We start from the raw sequence: 15,126 nt of genomic DNA on the forward strand, positions 1-15,126 counted from the left end.
TATGGGAGTCAAATAGCAGCATCTTGCTCCACCGGAGGGCTGGTGGGTTTGGGCAGAAAGCGTTGCTGCAACGCTTATCCACAGCACCACCAGTTACTTCGCTGCTCGAAAGTAAAGAACCTATTTTGTTTTTGGTTGGTTTGCACTGCATCCGTGCTGGCGGACCTAGAAATCTCACTCAAAGGCTTACATTCACAGTTGATTCAGGAGGCTTCTTCCACTTTGATTCCCTATTGGCTCGCGTGGCCATCAGTCCTCCCAGTTGTGACTCCACTGGAGACGGAAGCGTGCTGTTAGGGGGCGGAATCTTCCGGTCGCCATTGCTAAGGGCTGACGTGTTTTCTAATAGGCGGAAACGTGCTTCTCCCGCCTTCTCCCGCCAGCTGCCAATGGGCGGGATTCCTAGGGGCCTTAAGAGACGCCTACTGGAAGCTCCGCCCGTCCGATTGGTTGTTAGGGGCGGTCCTTGTAGCTGATAGGCTGCTGACCCTGCCTGTTCAGGCCTAGTTGCTGGAGAGAGGCACGTGAGGAGGCGGCGGCTTGAGACGACCATGGCGGGAGGAATGAAAGTGGCAGTCTCCCCGGCAGTTGGTCCCGGGCCCTGGGGCTGGGGGTCCGGGGGCGGTGGGGCCGTACGGCTCTTCCTGGTCCTCTCGGGCTGCGTGGTTTGCGGCGCAGGTACTGCCGGGACAGCAGCACCCAATGGGGCGGGTGCTGCGTGGGTTACTTTCCGACAAGTGGGCACCGTCCCGCGGGTGTGGGCCGTTGGTCAGCCGAGGGCAGTGGGTACTGAAGTGGAGGCTTCGTCGGCCGCGGAGGGGCGCTGGGGCGAGGGGCTGGCGCCTGGGGGGCTCGGCGGAGGTACCCACAGGAGCTTGGGGGCCCGGGCAGGAAGGGAGGCCTGGGCGGGAGAGGTGGTCCGGGGGCTGCCAGCGCTGCAGCGTCTCCTTAAAAGCAGGGACCCCCGAGCCTGTTGGCTGTGCGGGGCCCTTACTCAGCAAAGCGGTAGCCCCTGAGCAAGCGTCGTCAGGCCCAGGGCAGGGATGTCAGGACAGATCATCCTCGTTGACAGGCATGCAGTGGGGGTGCCTTATGCCTTTGGAAGACACTGGCCCAGGACGGACCGGATGACATAACATTCCTCAATTAAAAAATAAAAAAAAGAGAGATACCCAGACACTTTAGCCTATGGTAGGTTTTGTCCAGCAAAATTATTTGGTACCTGTTGCTGGAAGATTGACTATGGACTAGGAAAGAAACCGCTTACCTTGTCTGCTCTTAAAATCCAGGAAACCGAGTGAGTGTGCTTGTGAAAACTTGCAGGTAGTCCTTTATCGTTCAACCTATGGCAGAAAAATAAGCGGGGTTCTCAAGCTCCCACTGGAGGGAGTTGAGACCCAGGAATCAAGGAATCTTATCTCGTACACACAGCCTGGGCGCGCGCTCCGTCCCCTTTGATTGCTGCCCATCTCTCGCTGCCACGTGCATAATCCTGAGGGGCATCTTGCGGGCGCTCTCAGCATCCCTGGATCTAGTTCCAACGCACAAATGTTCAAAAACATTTCTTTGTTTTTTTAGAGGGAGGAGGAGCAGTATCCAGAAACATGGCCTAGAGTGACACTTGGGTTATTTGTTATCGGGGTGAACTTGGGCCAGATGGTTAACTTATAAAATGAGACACATAACACCTATCTTGAAGGTTGTAGAGGGGAAATGAGAAAATACATGGAAAAATGCCAGCACATAGTATATGCTTAATTACTGTTCCTTTTTCTCTTTTTAAGTTTCTCCCCGCCCCCCTCCCAACAGTTGTATTGTTATATAATTCACCTAGCATACACTTGAATAGTTTAAGTTTCTTTAACAAACAGGAACTTAGCATGAAGAAGAGTAGACTCAAAAGATGATATTTGTTGTGTGGCCTGACAGTCTGTTGTTGGCAACTGTAATGAGACAGTCAATGTTCTAGAAAAGTTTCTCGGAGTAAAGAGACAATAAATACGATGACTGAGATAACTAAAGAAACTTCCTTCTCATTGAAAGTTTAAATCTCTGATTATAAAAATACTATGTTAATTTTAGATCGTTTAAGTGTCAAGAAGTAGGAAAAAAACTCAGGTATTGGATTTGGAGACAATTCATTTTAGCCTCCCCCTCCCCATACTTAATTAAAAATTAAAAAAAAAATCAATTCTCTTCCCTGGAAACTATCAGTTGTTACCAGGGGTAGTTTTCTCACTTGATTTTCTAGCATAGAATTTACTCATGCCACTTAAAGTTCTTCCTAAGTATTATTTTTATTACAGTCCATGGTGTGGATAGACTGTTGTTAATGTTCTCTCCATTGGTTGAGTATTTGTGGCGTTCCCGGTTTATTACCCTCATGGGCAACATTTTATGAACTTTTTCGCATATAAATATTTTGTTGCATTTGCATTTTCAAGGTAGATTCTCAAAAATGAGAACTGGAAATGATCACATCCAAAGGTAAAAGCTATGTTTCATTGAAACACCTTGTGAAAATGCTCCCGGAGAAGGTGTGCAAGTTTATACCACAATCAACAGTGTTTGTCTGCTTATGACTCAGGTTAGGTACTCTCTGAGTCAGTTCCGATTCATGGCGACCCTAAGTACAAGGGAGCATTGAAAAGTTGTTGGGGAAATGGAATGAAAAGTTAATGGAATTTTTCCGTGGACCTCTTGCATCCCAGTTTGTGGCATCTTCATAATTGCTGTGTTTGAACTCATTGTTGCAGCCACCGTGTCAATCATTTCAATGAGAATCTTCCTCTTTTCCGTTGGTCCTTTGCCAAACCTGTTGTCCTTCTCCAGGGGCTGGTCCCTCCTGATAATAGGTCCAACATGTGAGACGCGGTCTTGTCATCTTGCTTCTAAGGAGCAGTATGGTTGTGTTACTTCCGAGACAAGGGCTTGTCCTTGTGGCAGTCCATGGTATATTTAACATTGTTCCCCAACATTGTAATTCAGAGGCATTGATTCTTCTCTGACCGTCTGTACTCATTAGCGGCTTTTCAGTGCTGAGTCAGGCACACAGTCCTCAGAGCGACCTCTTTGCTCTTTAAGATTTTAAAAGAGGTCTTCTTTGCAGCACATTAGCCAGTGTGGTACATCGTTGATTCCCGCCTCCCGTGAGCGTTGATTGTGGAGCCATGTAAGTGAAATCGTCGACAGCGTCAGTATGTTTTTGCATTTTCATGATGTTGTATATTGGTCCAGCAGTAAGGTTTTTAAAATTTTTTTTGCAGAGATGTAATCCACATTGCAGGTTGTCATTTATTTATTTTTAAGTTAAATATTTTTATTGACATATCTTACTCCTAATATATCCCTTCCCTTCTATAGTTCTTTTGTTCAATCCCATTGGGAGGGGCTATCACAATCATCAATGCTATTAACTCCCCTCGCTCCCTCCTTCCTCTGCCACCTCTCACTTCCCATGCCCTCAGGGAACCCTTGCTCCTGTCACTGTTGCAGAGGGGTCCCTGTCATGAATGACTACTCTGGACCGAGCGATCTTAAATGTACAAATGAACATATGTAAATCTAACATGACCACTGAGGTATATCACGTAAGAACCATAATAGTAAGGTGAGGAAATCATAAAGAACTAGAGCGGTGGTTCTCAACCTTCCTCATGCCACGACCCTTTAATACAATTCCCCATGTTGTGGTAACCCCCCAACCATAAGATTATGTTTGTTGCTACTTCATAACTGTAATTTTGCTAGTTATGAATCATAATGTAAATATTTGATATACAGGACGTATTTTCATTGTTACAAATTGAACATAATAATTAAAGCATAGTGATTAATCACAAAACAATATGTAAATATATGTTTATGAAATATTTATGTGTTTTCTGATGGTCTTAGGTGACCCCTGTGAAAGGGTCGTTTGACCCCCAAAGGGGTTGAGACCCACAGGTTGAGAGCCGCTGAACTAGAGGACAGTTATGTGGTTCATCAGTGCTACACCACACTCTGGATTTACCCTCCGTTCTCTGAGGCCCTTCCTTTTTTTTTTCATGTCAAATATATTTTATTTCACAAACCCTCATGCATAGATCTGATGGCAAACTGTTGGTTGTATCAGATTACTATGCGGTTTCTGTCTTTGCCATTTAACTCTGTACTCTTTAATTAGTGAAAATAAGTCTGACTCGTTCTTACAACAACTCCATGATATTGGAGAATGGTGGCAACACATTTAATTCAACCATGTCTACTGATAGACTTACAAATTATTCCCAGGCTTTCACAGCTATAAGCAATGTTGACTTAAATAGTGATTTTTAAAAATTAAGGTGCTTTGATTTTTCAAAGATGGGCCTCCCAAACTGGTATTGCTAGATGTAAGGTATTTCATTTAAATGAAATTGCAGTCTACTTTGCAAACAGGTGAGTCAGATTTGCTTTCCCACTAGCAACGGGAAAAGAGCTGGGTTTCCAGTCTTAAGGTGTTTTCCTAGCTTATTCTGGGCAGGCAGGGCAGGTGGGGAGAGTAACACCGTCTCTGGTTTCATGGTTGACCCTGGCCGTTGAGGGGTAAGCCTCTTCTTGATATACTTGTTCAGTGGCCTCTTTTGTCACTGCCCTGCCAATAGTGACTGTTTATTTTCAAACTTAATTAATTTTATTTTAAAAATCATTTTATTGGGTCCTCGTACAACTCTTATCACAATCCATGCATCCATCTATTGTGTCAAGCACATTTGTACATTTGTTGCCATCATCATTCTCAAAACATTTTCTTTCTACAGGAGCCCTTGGTATCAGTTCCTCATTTCCCCCCTCCCTTCCCACTCCTCCCTCCCTCCCGCATGAACCCTTGATAATTTATAGATTATTATTATTTTGTCATGTCTTACATTGTCCAATGTCTCCCTTCACCCATTTTTCTGTTGTCTGTCCCCCAGGGAGGGGGTTATATGTAGATCATTGTGATTGGTTCCCCCTTTTTCCCACACCTTCCCCTTTCCCTTCTGGTATCATTACTCTTATTATTGGTCCTCAGGGGTGTATCTGTCCTGGATTCCTTGTGTTTCCAGCTCTTATCTGTACCAGTGTAAATCCTCTGGTCTAGCTGGATTTGTAAGGTAGAATTGGGATCATGATGTGTGTGGGGGAGCATTAAAGAAGGAGAGGAAAGTTGTATGCTTCATCGGTGCTATGCTGCACCCTAACTGGCTCGTTTCCTCCCCATGAAGGCCCTTTTAAGAGGGACTGTCCAACTGTCTTGCTGGTGGACTTTGGGTCTCCACTGCATCCTTCATGTCAATTTGGATGCGTGTTTTTTTGAACTTCTGATACCTTTTCCTGTTGACACCTTGTGATCACACACCTCAAGAAGCTGGTGTGCTTCTTCCATGTGGGCTTTATTGTTACAGATATAGTTTTTGATAGCCAGCCACCATCAGCTTTCTTTACATTTGCTTCTGCATCCATTTTGTCTTCAAGGATGGTGCCAGGGAGGTGGGTATCATACAATGCCACATTATTAGAATCAACCATTCTTGTACTGAGGTAGAATTTAGAGGCCCACAGTCCATCTACTTCCTTGTTATATTTACATATATAGACACATATAAACAAATGCATGCATATTCATATATACTTATATATGCATATGTAAAATGCATATTGGGTTCCCCCCACTCCTATCCCACTATTCTGTTTGCCCATCATTCACCTCAGTAATTCCTCTCAGATAAAATTTGATTGATCAAACGCGCCCAGAAAAGCTGCACCCTCCTTGTAGGTCCATTTTAGAATTCTTACTGTTTCCTTGTACCCATAGTTGTTGGATGCCCTCTCACCTTCCCTCTTCTCCCGTGCTCCTTATGAACCGTTGGTCCAGCTGCTGTCTAAGGTGGTCACCATTAATCTTCATCAGCAAGTACTCCAGTAAGTCAGGTTGTGTCATTGGCATGTTGCAGGTTGCTAACGACCCTTCTTCCAATCCTGAGGTTGAGTTTTTTTTTCATGTAGTTCAGCTTCTCTGCTTATTTGCCTGCGTACAGATTGAATAGGTTGTACAGGTACAACCTTGATACACACCTTTCCTGTGAAAATTTTGGTATTGATTTGAGAGAGAGATTTGCTTTACATTTCTTGCAATGTGAACTGTGAGAGTATTTTTCAGCTGCTGATAGCCATGCTAATAGACTTTAAATTTTGCATGTGTGAGTGTCCTTTGTTCAGTTTATTATGATCACTGTTTATTGGGATTTTGCTTATTTAAAAATTAATTTGTAAAAATATTTACATATTAAAATATACATGAATACATTAAGTTTTTTTTAAATCATTTTATTGGGGGACGTACAACTCTTTTTTTTTCATATTTTTTTTTATTTTAACAATTTATTGGGGCTGATACAATTCTTTTCACAGTTCATACATATACATACATCAATTGTATAAAGCACATCTGTACAGTCTTTGCCCTAATCATTTTTTTCTCTTTTACATTTTATTAGGGACTCATACAACTCTTACCACAATCCATACATATACATACATCAATTGTATAAAGCACATCCATACATTCCCTGCCCCAATCATTCTCAAGGCATTTGCTCTCCACTTAAGCCCCTTGCATCAGGTCCTCTTTTTTTTTCCCCCCTCCCTCCCCATTCCCCCCTCCCTCATATGCCCTTGGTAATTTATACATCGTTATTTTGTCATATCTTGCCCTATCCGGAGTCTCCCTTCCCCCCTTCTCTGCTGTCCCTCTCCCAGGGAAGAGGTCACATGTGGATCCTTGTAATCAGTTCCCCCTTTCCAACCCACTCACTCTCCACTCTCCCAGCATCGTCCCTCACACCCTTGGTCCTGAAGGTATCATCCACCCTGGATTCCCTGTACCTCCAACCCTCATATGTACCAGTGTACAGCCTCTGTCCTATCCAGCTCTGTAAGGTAGAATTCGGATCATGGTAGTTGGGGGGAGGAAGCATCCAGGATCTGGGGGAAAGCTGTGTTCTTCATCGATACTACCTCACACCCTAATTAACCCATCTCCTCTCCTAAACCCCTCTATGAGGGGATCTCCATTGGCCGACACTTGGGCCTTGGGTCTCCACTCTGCACTTCCCCCTTCATTTAATATCATATATATATACATATATACACATACATATATACATGTACACATATATACACATACATACACACACTTATATCTTTTTTTTTTTTGCATGATGCCTTATACCTGGTCCCTTGGGCACCTCGTGATTGCACTGGCCGGTGTGCTTCTTCCATGTGGGCTTATTTGCTTCTGAGCTAGATGGCCGCTTGTTCACCTTCAAGCCTTTAAGACCCCAGGCACTATCTCTTTTGATAGCCGGGCACCATCAGCTTTCTTCACCACATTTGCTTATGCACCCATTTGTCTTCAGCGATCCTATCATGGAGGTGTGCAGTCAATGATATGATTTTTTGTTCTTTGATGCCTGGTAACTGATCCCTTTGGGACCACTCGATCACACAGGCTGGTGTGTTCTTCCATGTGGACTTTGTTGTTTCTGAGCTAGATGGCCGCTTGTTTATCTTCAAGCCTTTAAGACCCCAGTCACTATCTCTTTTGATAGCCGGGCACCATCAGCTTTCTTCACCACATTTACTTGTTCACCCACTTTGGCTCCAGCCGTTGTGTCGGGAGAGTGAGCATCATAGAGTTCCAATTTAATAAAAGAAGGTATTCATGCATTGAGGGAGTGTTTGAGTAGAGGCCCAAGGTCCTTCCGCCACCTTAATACTTGACCTATAAATATAGACACATAGATCTATTTCCCCATCCTCCTATATATATTTGCATGTACATGTCTTTGTCTAGACCTCCATGGATGCCCTTTGACTCCTAGCTCTTTCCTCCATCTCCCTTGACTTTCCTCCTGCCCTACTACCATGCTTCATCGCCACCTGGGCTAGAGTATACCTCTTCTCTAAGCAACCTTACCCTTGATCATTTCCCACCAGGCCTGCCACTCCCCCTTCTCTACCATTTGGGGTCCCATGTTTTTCCCTTGTCCCTGGGTTTGTTAACACCACTTCCTTACTCCCCCTACCCCCCCACCCCGAGTCCCCCCGGAACTGTCGGTCCCGTTGTTTTTCCTCCAGATAGTTCATCTAGCCTGTCCTATTCAGACAGACCTGTGGAGTCACTAACATGCACGAAAACTAGACAGAGGAAAACAAAGCAACAGTATACAACCAGACAACAAAACAACAAAAACAAACCACTGACAAAGAACAGAACAAAACCGTTCACAAGAGAAAAGCTTGTAGTTAGTTCAGGGATCGTTTGCTGGCCCTTAGGAGCGTTTTCCAGTCCAGTCTGTTGGGGCACCGCGCCCTGACCCCAAAGTCCACTTTCAGCATTCCCTGTGGACCTTGCCACTCCATTCCCTTGCTGTTCCGCTGCACTGCCCCAGTGATTTGCCTCGGTGTGGTGGGATCAGGTCAGGTGCAATTCCCACACTGTGTCTCCGGTGCTGTCCCCTGTATCGCTCTTAGTCCCTGAGGGGCATCATGTCTCATAGTAGGGCCAGCCATGTTGTTCTCTCTGTGGACTGGCTGCTCTACTCAGGAACATCATCATCACGGCCTGGTGGGCCAGGCTGTGCTCCACTCTCTCCTCCTGCCCCTTCATCTGCTCCCGTGTGCTCTGATCAAATATGTCCATCTCCCATAGCTGCAGAGTCAATGTCGTCCTTTGGAACAAGTTCTTTTCGGGGGAGGGGCAGGAGAATACATTAAGTTTTAAAAATACGTTGATATTTTTTATGTGTTTGTTTGATTTTGCCTTTAGACTTTTTTCTATTGCTTATATGCTTAAGAAGTCCTTCAAAATTGAACTGATGTGTTAACCTTGTTTTCTCTGATGTAAGGATTTCCTTATGTGATTCAGTTTAGTTTTTAATCTGTCATTGTTCATGTTTGGTGTGAGGTGAGGATCTAGATAAATACTGTTTTCTTAATAACTGACCAGTAGTCATGACATCCCACGGAGTAATCTCTTGTTAAGCTCATTTATTTAAGATACTCATTATTAGCACTGAACAGAAAGGAGTAGAAGCCTCATCCGAATTAGAAGAGTTTGCTTTATCTAACTTTTTAGGGTTCCATGGATCTCTGATGGTGTAGTGGATTACATGTTGGGCTACTTTGTCCAAGGTCAGCATTTGAGCCCAGCAGCTGAGCAGAGGGACAAAGAAGCTGTCTACTTCCACAAATTGACAGTCGTCGTAGCGGGAGCAGTTTTACTCTGTTCTCTAGGGTCCCTATGAATCTTAATTGTTTCCACAGTGTAAGTTTGGGTTTTAGGGTTGCTTCCAGCAATCCCATACAGTGAAACGTTTTCATTATTTTCTTTGATCTATCAAGCAAACAACCCTCGACCCCCCAGACTCACTGCTCTCAAATCTATGCCGACTCATAGTGACTCTGTAGGACAGGGTAGAACTGCTCCTTTGAGTTTATAAGACTAACTAACTCCTTACGAGCGTGAAAACTCTCATTTTTCTCCGGAGGAGCAGATGGTGGTTTTGAGCTGCTGACCTTGCACTTAGCAGCCTAGCGAGTACTCAGGGTGGGGTGCTGTCCACACCACCAGGGCTCCTTTGACCTTCTATCAGCAGATATTAAATTATCAGTATTTGTTGATTGGAAAGTAAGTTTGTAATGGTTATAAGTTAATGAATACGAAGGTATTAGCCTTTGAATAACTGCTTCATGGGAAAATACAATCAGAAAGTTGTGATTCACTAAATTCCAAGAAGGTATTTTCCCAGGAGAGCTACATCTGTGCACTTAGAGGTGTTTTCCTATTTTGTCATAAAAAGCACAAAGTACTAACATGAACATTTTGAATAACTGTGCGTTTGAAGCTAGTTACTTCAATTCTGTTTCTAAAATTTTAAGTTAAAGCTAGAGTATTGATCATTTCCATAGATCATGGGGGTAGCCGGGTGGAAGTGGGAAGAGGTTATTCAAATTCATTCTTCAACAACTTTCCAAAGAAGTGACTGGCCAAGCTGCTGATTTTCATCGAAGGTTTTGGTTAAGAGATTTTTTTTCTTTCTTTAACTTTCTATTTTTTGGAATAGTATGGAATGGTATAGAATTCAGAAAAGATAAAAACAAAACAAAAACAAATTGGATGTAAGAAGATGGTAATTATGATTTTTTTAATAAATCATTTTATTGGGGACTTGAACAACTCTTCTCACAATCCATCCATCCATCTATTGTATCAAGCACATTTGTACATTTGTTGCCGTCATCATTCTCAAAACATTTTCTTTCTACTTAAGCCCTTGGTATCAGCTTCTCATTTTTACCCCTCTCTCTCCTACCCTCCTTCTCTCATGAACCCTTGATAATTTATAAATTATTATTTTTCCATATCTTACACTGTCCGATGTCTCCCTTCACCTACTTTTCTGTTGTCCATCTATCCCCCAGGGAGGGGGTTATATGTAGATCATTGTGATCAGCTCTCCCTTTCTCCTCCACCTTCCCCTTCCCTTCCTGGTATGGTTACTCTCATTATTGGTCCTGAGGGGTTTATCTGTCCTGGATTCCCTGTGTTTCCAGCTCTGATCTGTACCAGTGTTCATACTCTGGTCTAGCTGGATTTGTAAGGTAGAATTGGGGTCATGATAGTGATGGGGAGGAAGCATTAAAGAACTAGAGGAAAGTTGTATGTTTCATCGGTGCTATATTGCACCCTGATTGGTTCGTCTCCTCCCCGAGACCCTTCTGTAAGTGGATGTCCAGTTGCCTACAGATAGGCTTTGGGTCTCTACTCTGCACTCCCCCTCATTCACAATGATGCGATTTTCCTTTGATGGCTGATAATTGATCCCTTCGGTACCTCGTGATTACACAGGCTGGTGTGCGTCTTCTCAGCTAGATGGCCGCTTGTTTACCTTCAAGACTTTAAGACCCCAGACGCTATATCTTTTGATAGCCAGGCACCATCAGCTTTCTTCACCACATTTGCTTATTCACCCGTTTTGTCTTCAGCGATCTTGTCGGGAAGGTGAGCATCATGAAATGCCAGTTTAATAGAACAAAGTGTTCTTGCATTGAGGGAGTACTTGAGTGGAGGCCGAATGTCCATCTGCTGCCTTAAGACTAAACCTATAAATATATGCACATAGATCTATTTCCCCATCCTCATATATAAGTATATTTGATATATACATGCCTGTATTTAGACCTCTATAAATACCCTTTGCCTCCTAGCTCTTTCCTCTATTTCCTTTTACTTTCCTCTTGTCCCACTGTCATGCTCAGCCTTCAGTTGGATTTTAATAATACCTCTCAGTTACATTGCCTTTGATCACGCCCTACAAGGCCTCCTACACTCTCCTTGGCACAGATTTTGGATCACTTGTTGTTCCCTTGTCCCTGGGTTTGTTATCTCCCACTTCCTTTCCCCTGCCACCCCCTCTCTCATGTCCCGTCCCCCCAGCCATTGGTCCCATTGTTTTCCTCTCCAGATTGTTTATCCCTCCTATCTTATCTAGATAGACTTGCAGAGATAATAATATGCAAAACAAAACAATAACAACAACTAAAAACCAATGACAAAAAGAGAAAAGCATGTAAATAGTTCGAGGCCTGTTTGTTGACCTTTAGAAGTATTTTCCAGTGGAGTCCGATGGGTGCCATGCCCTGGTCCCAAAGTCTATTTTGGGAACTTAGTTGCTCTGTTCCCCTTGCTGTTCTGTTGCACATCCTTAGTGTTTCGTCTCAGTGTGGTGAGGTCAGATCGGGTGCAGTTCCCACAGTGTCTCCGTTGTTGCCCCCCATAACGCTATGGGTCAGTGAGGGACTTCCTGTCTTGTAGTAGGGCCTGCCCTATGGTTCTCTCTGTGCTTTGGCTGCTCTGAGTGGGAATATTGTCCTCAGGGCTTGGTGGGTCAGGATGTGTTCCACTCTCTTTCTCTCCCTTCATTTGCTCCTGTGTCCTTCAATCAGACAATGGGTTTATTAGGCATAGTACTATGTTAATTGGGAGCCCTGGTGGCATAGTAGTTACACGTTGGTCTGCTAACTGCAAGGTCAACAGTTCAAAACCACCAACCATTCTGAGGGAGAAAGACGGGCCTTTCTACTTCAGTCAAGAGTCTCGGAAACACACAGGCAGTCCCACCCTGTCTTATATGGTTGCTATAAGTTGGCATCGACTCACTGGCAGTTGGAATGAGAGACAGCGATAGAAGAAAGGGATTATTGTGAACCATGCATTGCTTTAAATTAGGAGGTGTATGTGTTTTTTTATACTTGGACTTTTGTGAATAGATGAGGTATCTTTTAAAAATGATTTTTTATTGTTAATTAGACGAAGGTTTACAAAGTAGATCATCAGATTTTCACTCAACAATTCAGGCCCATGTGTCAGCTCATCATTGCGATACCCCTATTATAGCATCACATAAGCCACTTCCCCCTGTGCTTTCTGTTTCCTTTCCTCCGCCTTTCTTAACCCTTTGAACTTTGTCCCTGGGTAAGTGCTGCCCTTTGGATCTTAAATGGTTGGTGATTCTAACAGAGAGGGGAGTTCAGTCCAGACCTGCAGGGTAAAGACCACAGTCTCAGGGGTCCTATCACTCTAGCCAACCAATAAGCCTGGTCTCTTTTCTAATTTTATTTATTTAAAAATAAACAAAAATACTTTTATTGGGGGCTCTTACATCTTATCACAATCCATACATTCATCCAGTGTGTCAAACACATTTGCACATAGGCTGCCATCATCATTTTCAAAGCATTCTCTTCCCACTTAAGCCCATGATATCAGCTACCCCCTTTCCCCTCCCCCCACCTTCCCTCATGAACCCTTGATAAGTTATAGATTATTATTTTCATATCTTACATCGTCCTCCATTGCCCCTCACCCACTTTTCCATTATTCGTCCCCTTGGGAGGGGGTTCTAGTCATCGATTCCCCTTTTCTTCCCCCACTGTCCCCTAATCCTCCTGGTATTTCTACTCTCATTGTTGGCCCTGAGGGGCTTATCTGTCCTGGATTCCCTGTGTTGTGGGCTCTTAACTGCAGCAGTGTGCATGTTCTGGTCAAATCCGATTTGTAAGGTAGAATTGAGGTCTTGAGAGTAGGGGGAAGGAAGCCCCAAAGAACTGGAGGAAAGTTGTGGGTTTCATCGGTGCTATACTGCACCCTGACTGGCTCATCTCCTCCCTGTGACCCCTCTGTAAGGAGATGTCCAATTGCCTACAGATGGGCATTGGGTCAACACTCCATGTCATCCCCCTTACCCCCATTCACATTGGGTATGATCTTGTTCCCCCCTCCCCTCCAGAACCATCGGTCCTGTTGTTTTCTCTTCCAGATTGTTTACCCTGCCTATCTTAACTAGATAGACCTGCAGAGATAATAATATGCACAAAACCAAAACAGAGCAAAACAAAGCAACAAAAGAAAAGAAAACAACAAAAAAACCAATAATAACAACAAAAAAGAAAAGCCTGTAAATAGTTCAAGGTCTGTTTGTTGAACTTTAGAAGTGTTTTCTGGTGGAGTCTGGTGGGGTGCCATGTCCTGTCCCCAAAGTCTATTTTTGGTATTCCCTTGGGACTTCATTTCTCTGCGCCCCTTGCTGTTTGTTCTGTTGCATGCCCTTAGTGTTTTGCCTCAGTGTGATGGGGTCAGATGGGGCGAACTTATTCTTTTTTATGCCTGAATAATACCCCTTCATATGGATATAAAACACTAGGTTTATCCACCATCTGTTGCTAGACATTGGGTTGTTTCTATTGGCTATTATGAATGTTATTGCTACTGATGTTTGCGTGCAAGTTTTTGTGACACGGACATGTTTTCACTTCTTTTCAGTGGAATTCCCTAGAAGTAGAATTGCTGGTAACGTTGGCGTTTAACTGTTTTAACACACTGTCAAACTGTTTTCCACCAGGTTGTATCATTTTACAATCTCCATCATTAATGGATGAGGGTTGAAGTTTCTCTGCATACTCACCAACATCTGTCATTTTATATTTTGTGACTGTAGCCATCCTAATGGATGTTAGAGCCTGGATGGTGCTGTTGGGGAAACTGTTAGCCTCAAGATGGGTGGTTCAAACCCTTCAGTTGCTTCTCAGGAGAAAGATGAGGCTCTTTGCTCCTGTAGCGATTTACAGCCTTGGAAACCCTATATTGGGTCATTGAGAGTGGGAATCAACAGGATGGCAGTGAGTGGGGAGGGAGTCGGAGTTAGGTTATTTAACAAATGAATGCAATGTTGTCTGCTCACGATGATCTATGCCAAGAAAATTGGAAGACAGCTACCTGGCCAACTGACCGGAAGAGATGCATATTTTTGTCCATTCTTAAAAAAGGCGGTCTAACAGAAAATATCAGATAACATCATTTATATCATATGAAAATAAAATTTTGCTGGAGATAATTAAAAACTGGTTGTGTTAGGTTATTGGGTGGGAAATAACCTTTGGTCTTGGCTTCACACGAGAAAGAATTCATACTGTAGCCTGGTTTGTGATCCAAATGAATTTTTTATAAAGGATGGAAGAAGTTTCAGGTTTTACAGTCACTGAAGCCAGGCAACCTCGTGGGACTGCACACCCACATGTAGGAGCCTGAGGACAGAGAGACGGGTACAGCAGAGCGGAAGGCGAAGAAAAACCAGAAGGGGCCCCGGGCGGTCTCACGGTCCTGGGATTTGGGACCTTTGGCTGGGAGGTGTGGTCAAAGGTATTGGTTGACCCCATTGGTTGAATTAAGCCCACTTGGGCTTAGTTTGGGCCACCCAGGTGTACGGCCCACCTGGCTCAGACTTGAATTGGCGCATGCCCAGTAGTCTGGCTGAGACTCGCATGGGTCTCTGTAGCAACCTCCTGTAGGGGACCTCCAGACATGGAGGGGGACATCCCCCTGTGCTACTTAGCAGTTGTAGCAATACGTCAAGCAAAGAACTGCCAAACATCCAAGCTGTATTCAGATAAGTATATGGCCTGCGGGATATAGTTACTGATGTAAAGATGTCCCTTATCTGAAATCAAAGAATACTTGAAAGATAGTGTGTTTTATTATCTGCACAAAGGCAGTCCATT

The 15,126-nt window shown here is 43.9% G+C and overlaps 1 protein-coding gene across 1 annotated transcript in view; it reads left to right on the forward strand.

The window, feature by feature from the left end:
- Positions 1-521: 521 nt before the first annotated feature.
- Positions 522-15,126, forward strand: part of NEMP1 (nuclear envelope integral membrane protein 1) — a 31,831-nt gene continuing 17,226 nt past the window's right edge. Inside the window, exon 1 of the mRNA XM_075551442.1 lies at positions 522-678. Coding sequence (XP_075407557.1) covers positions 552-678 — 127 coding nt within the window. The 5' untranslated portion in view covers positions 522-551. The remainder of the gene's footprint in view (positions 679-15,126) is intronic.

The sequence above is a fragment of the Tenrec ecaudatus genome, chromosome 6, assembly GCF_050624435.1.
Source record: "Tenrec ecaudatus isolate mTenEca1 chromosome 6, mTenEca1.hap1, whole genome shotgun sequence".
Taxonomy (NCBI): domain Eukaryota; kingdom Metazoa; phylum Chordata; class Mammalia; order Afrosoricida; family Tenrecidae; genus Tenrec; species Tenrec ecaudatus.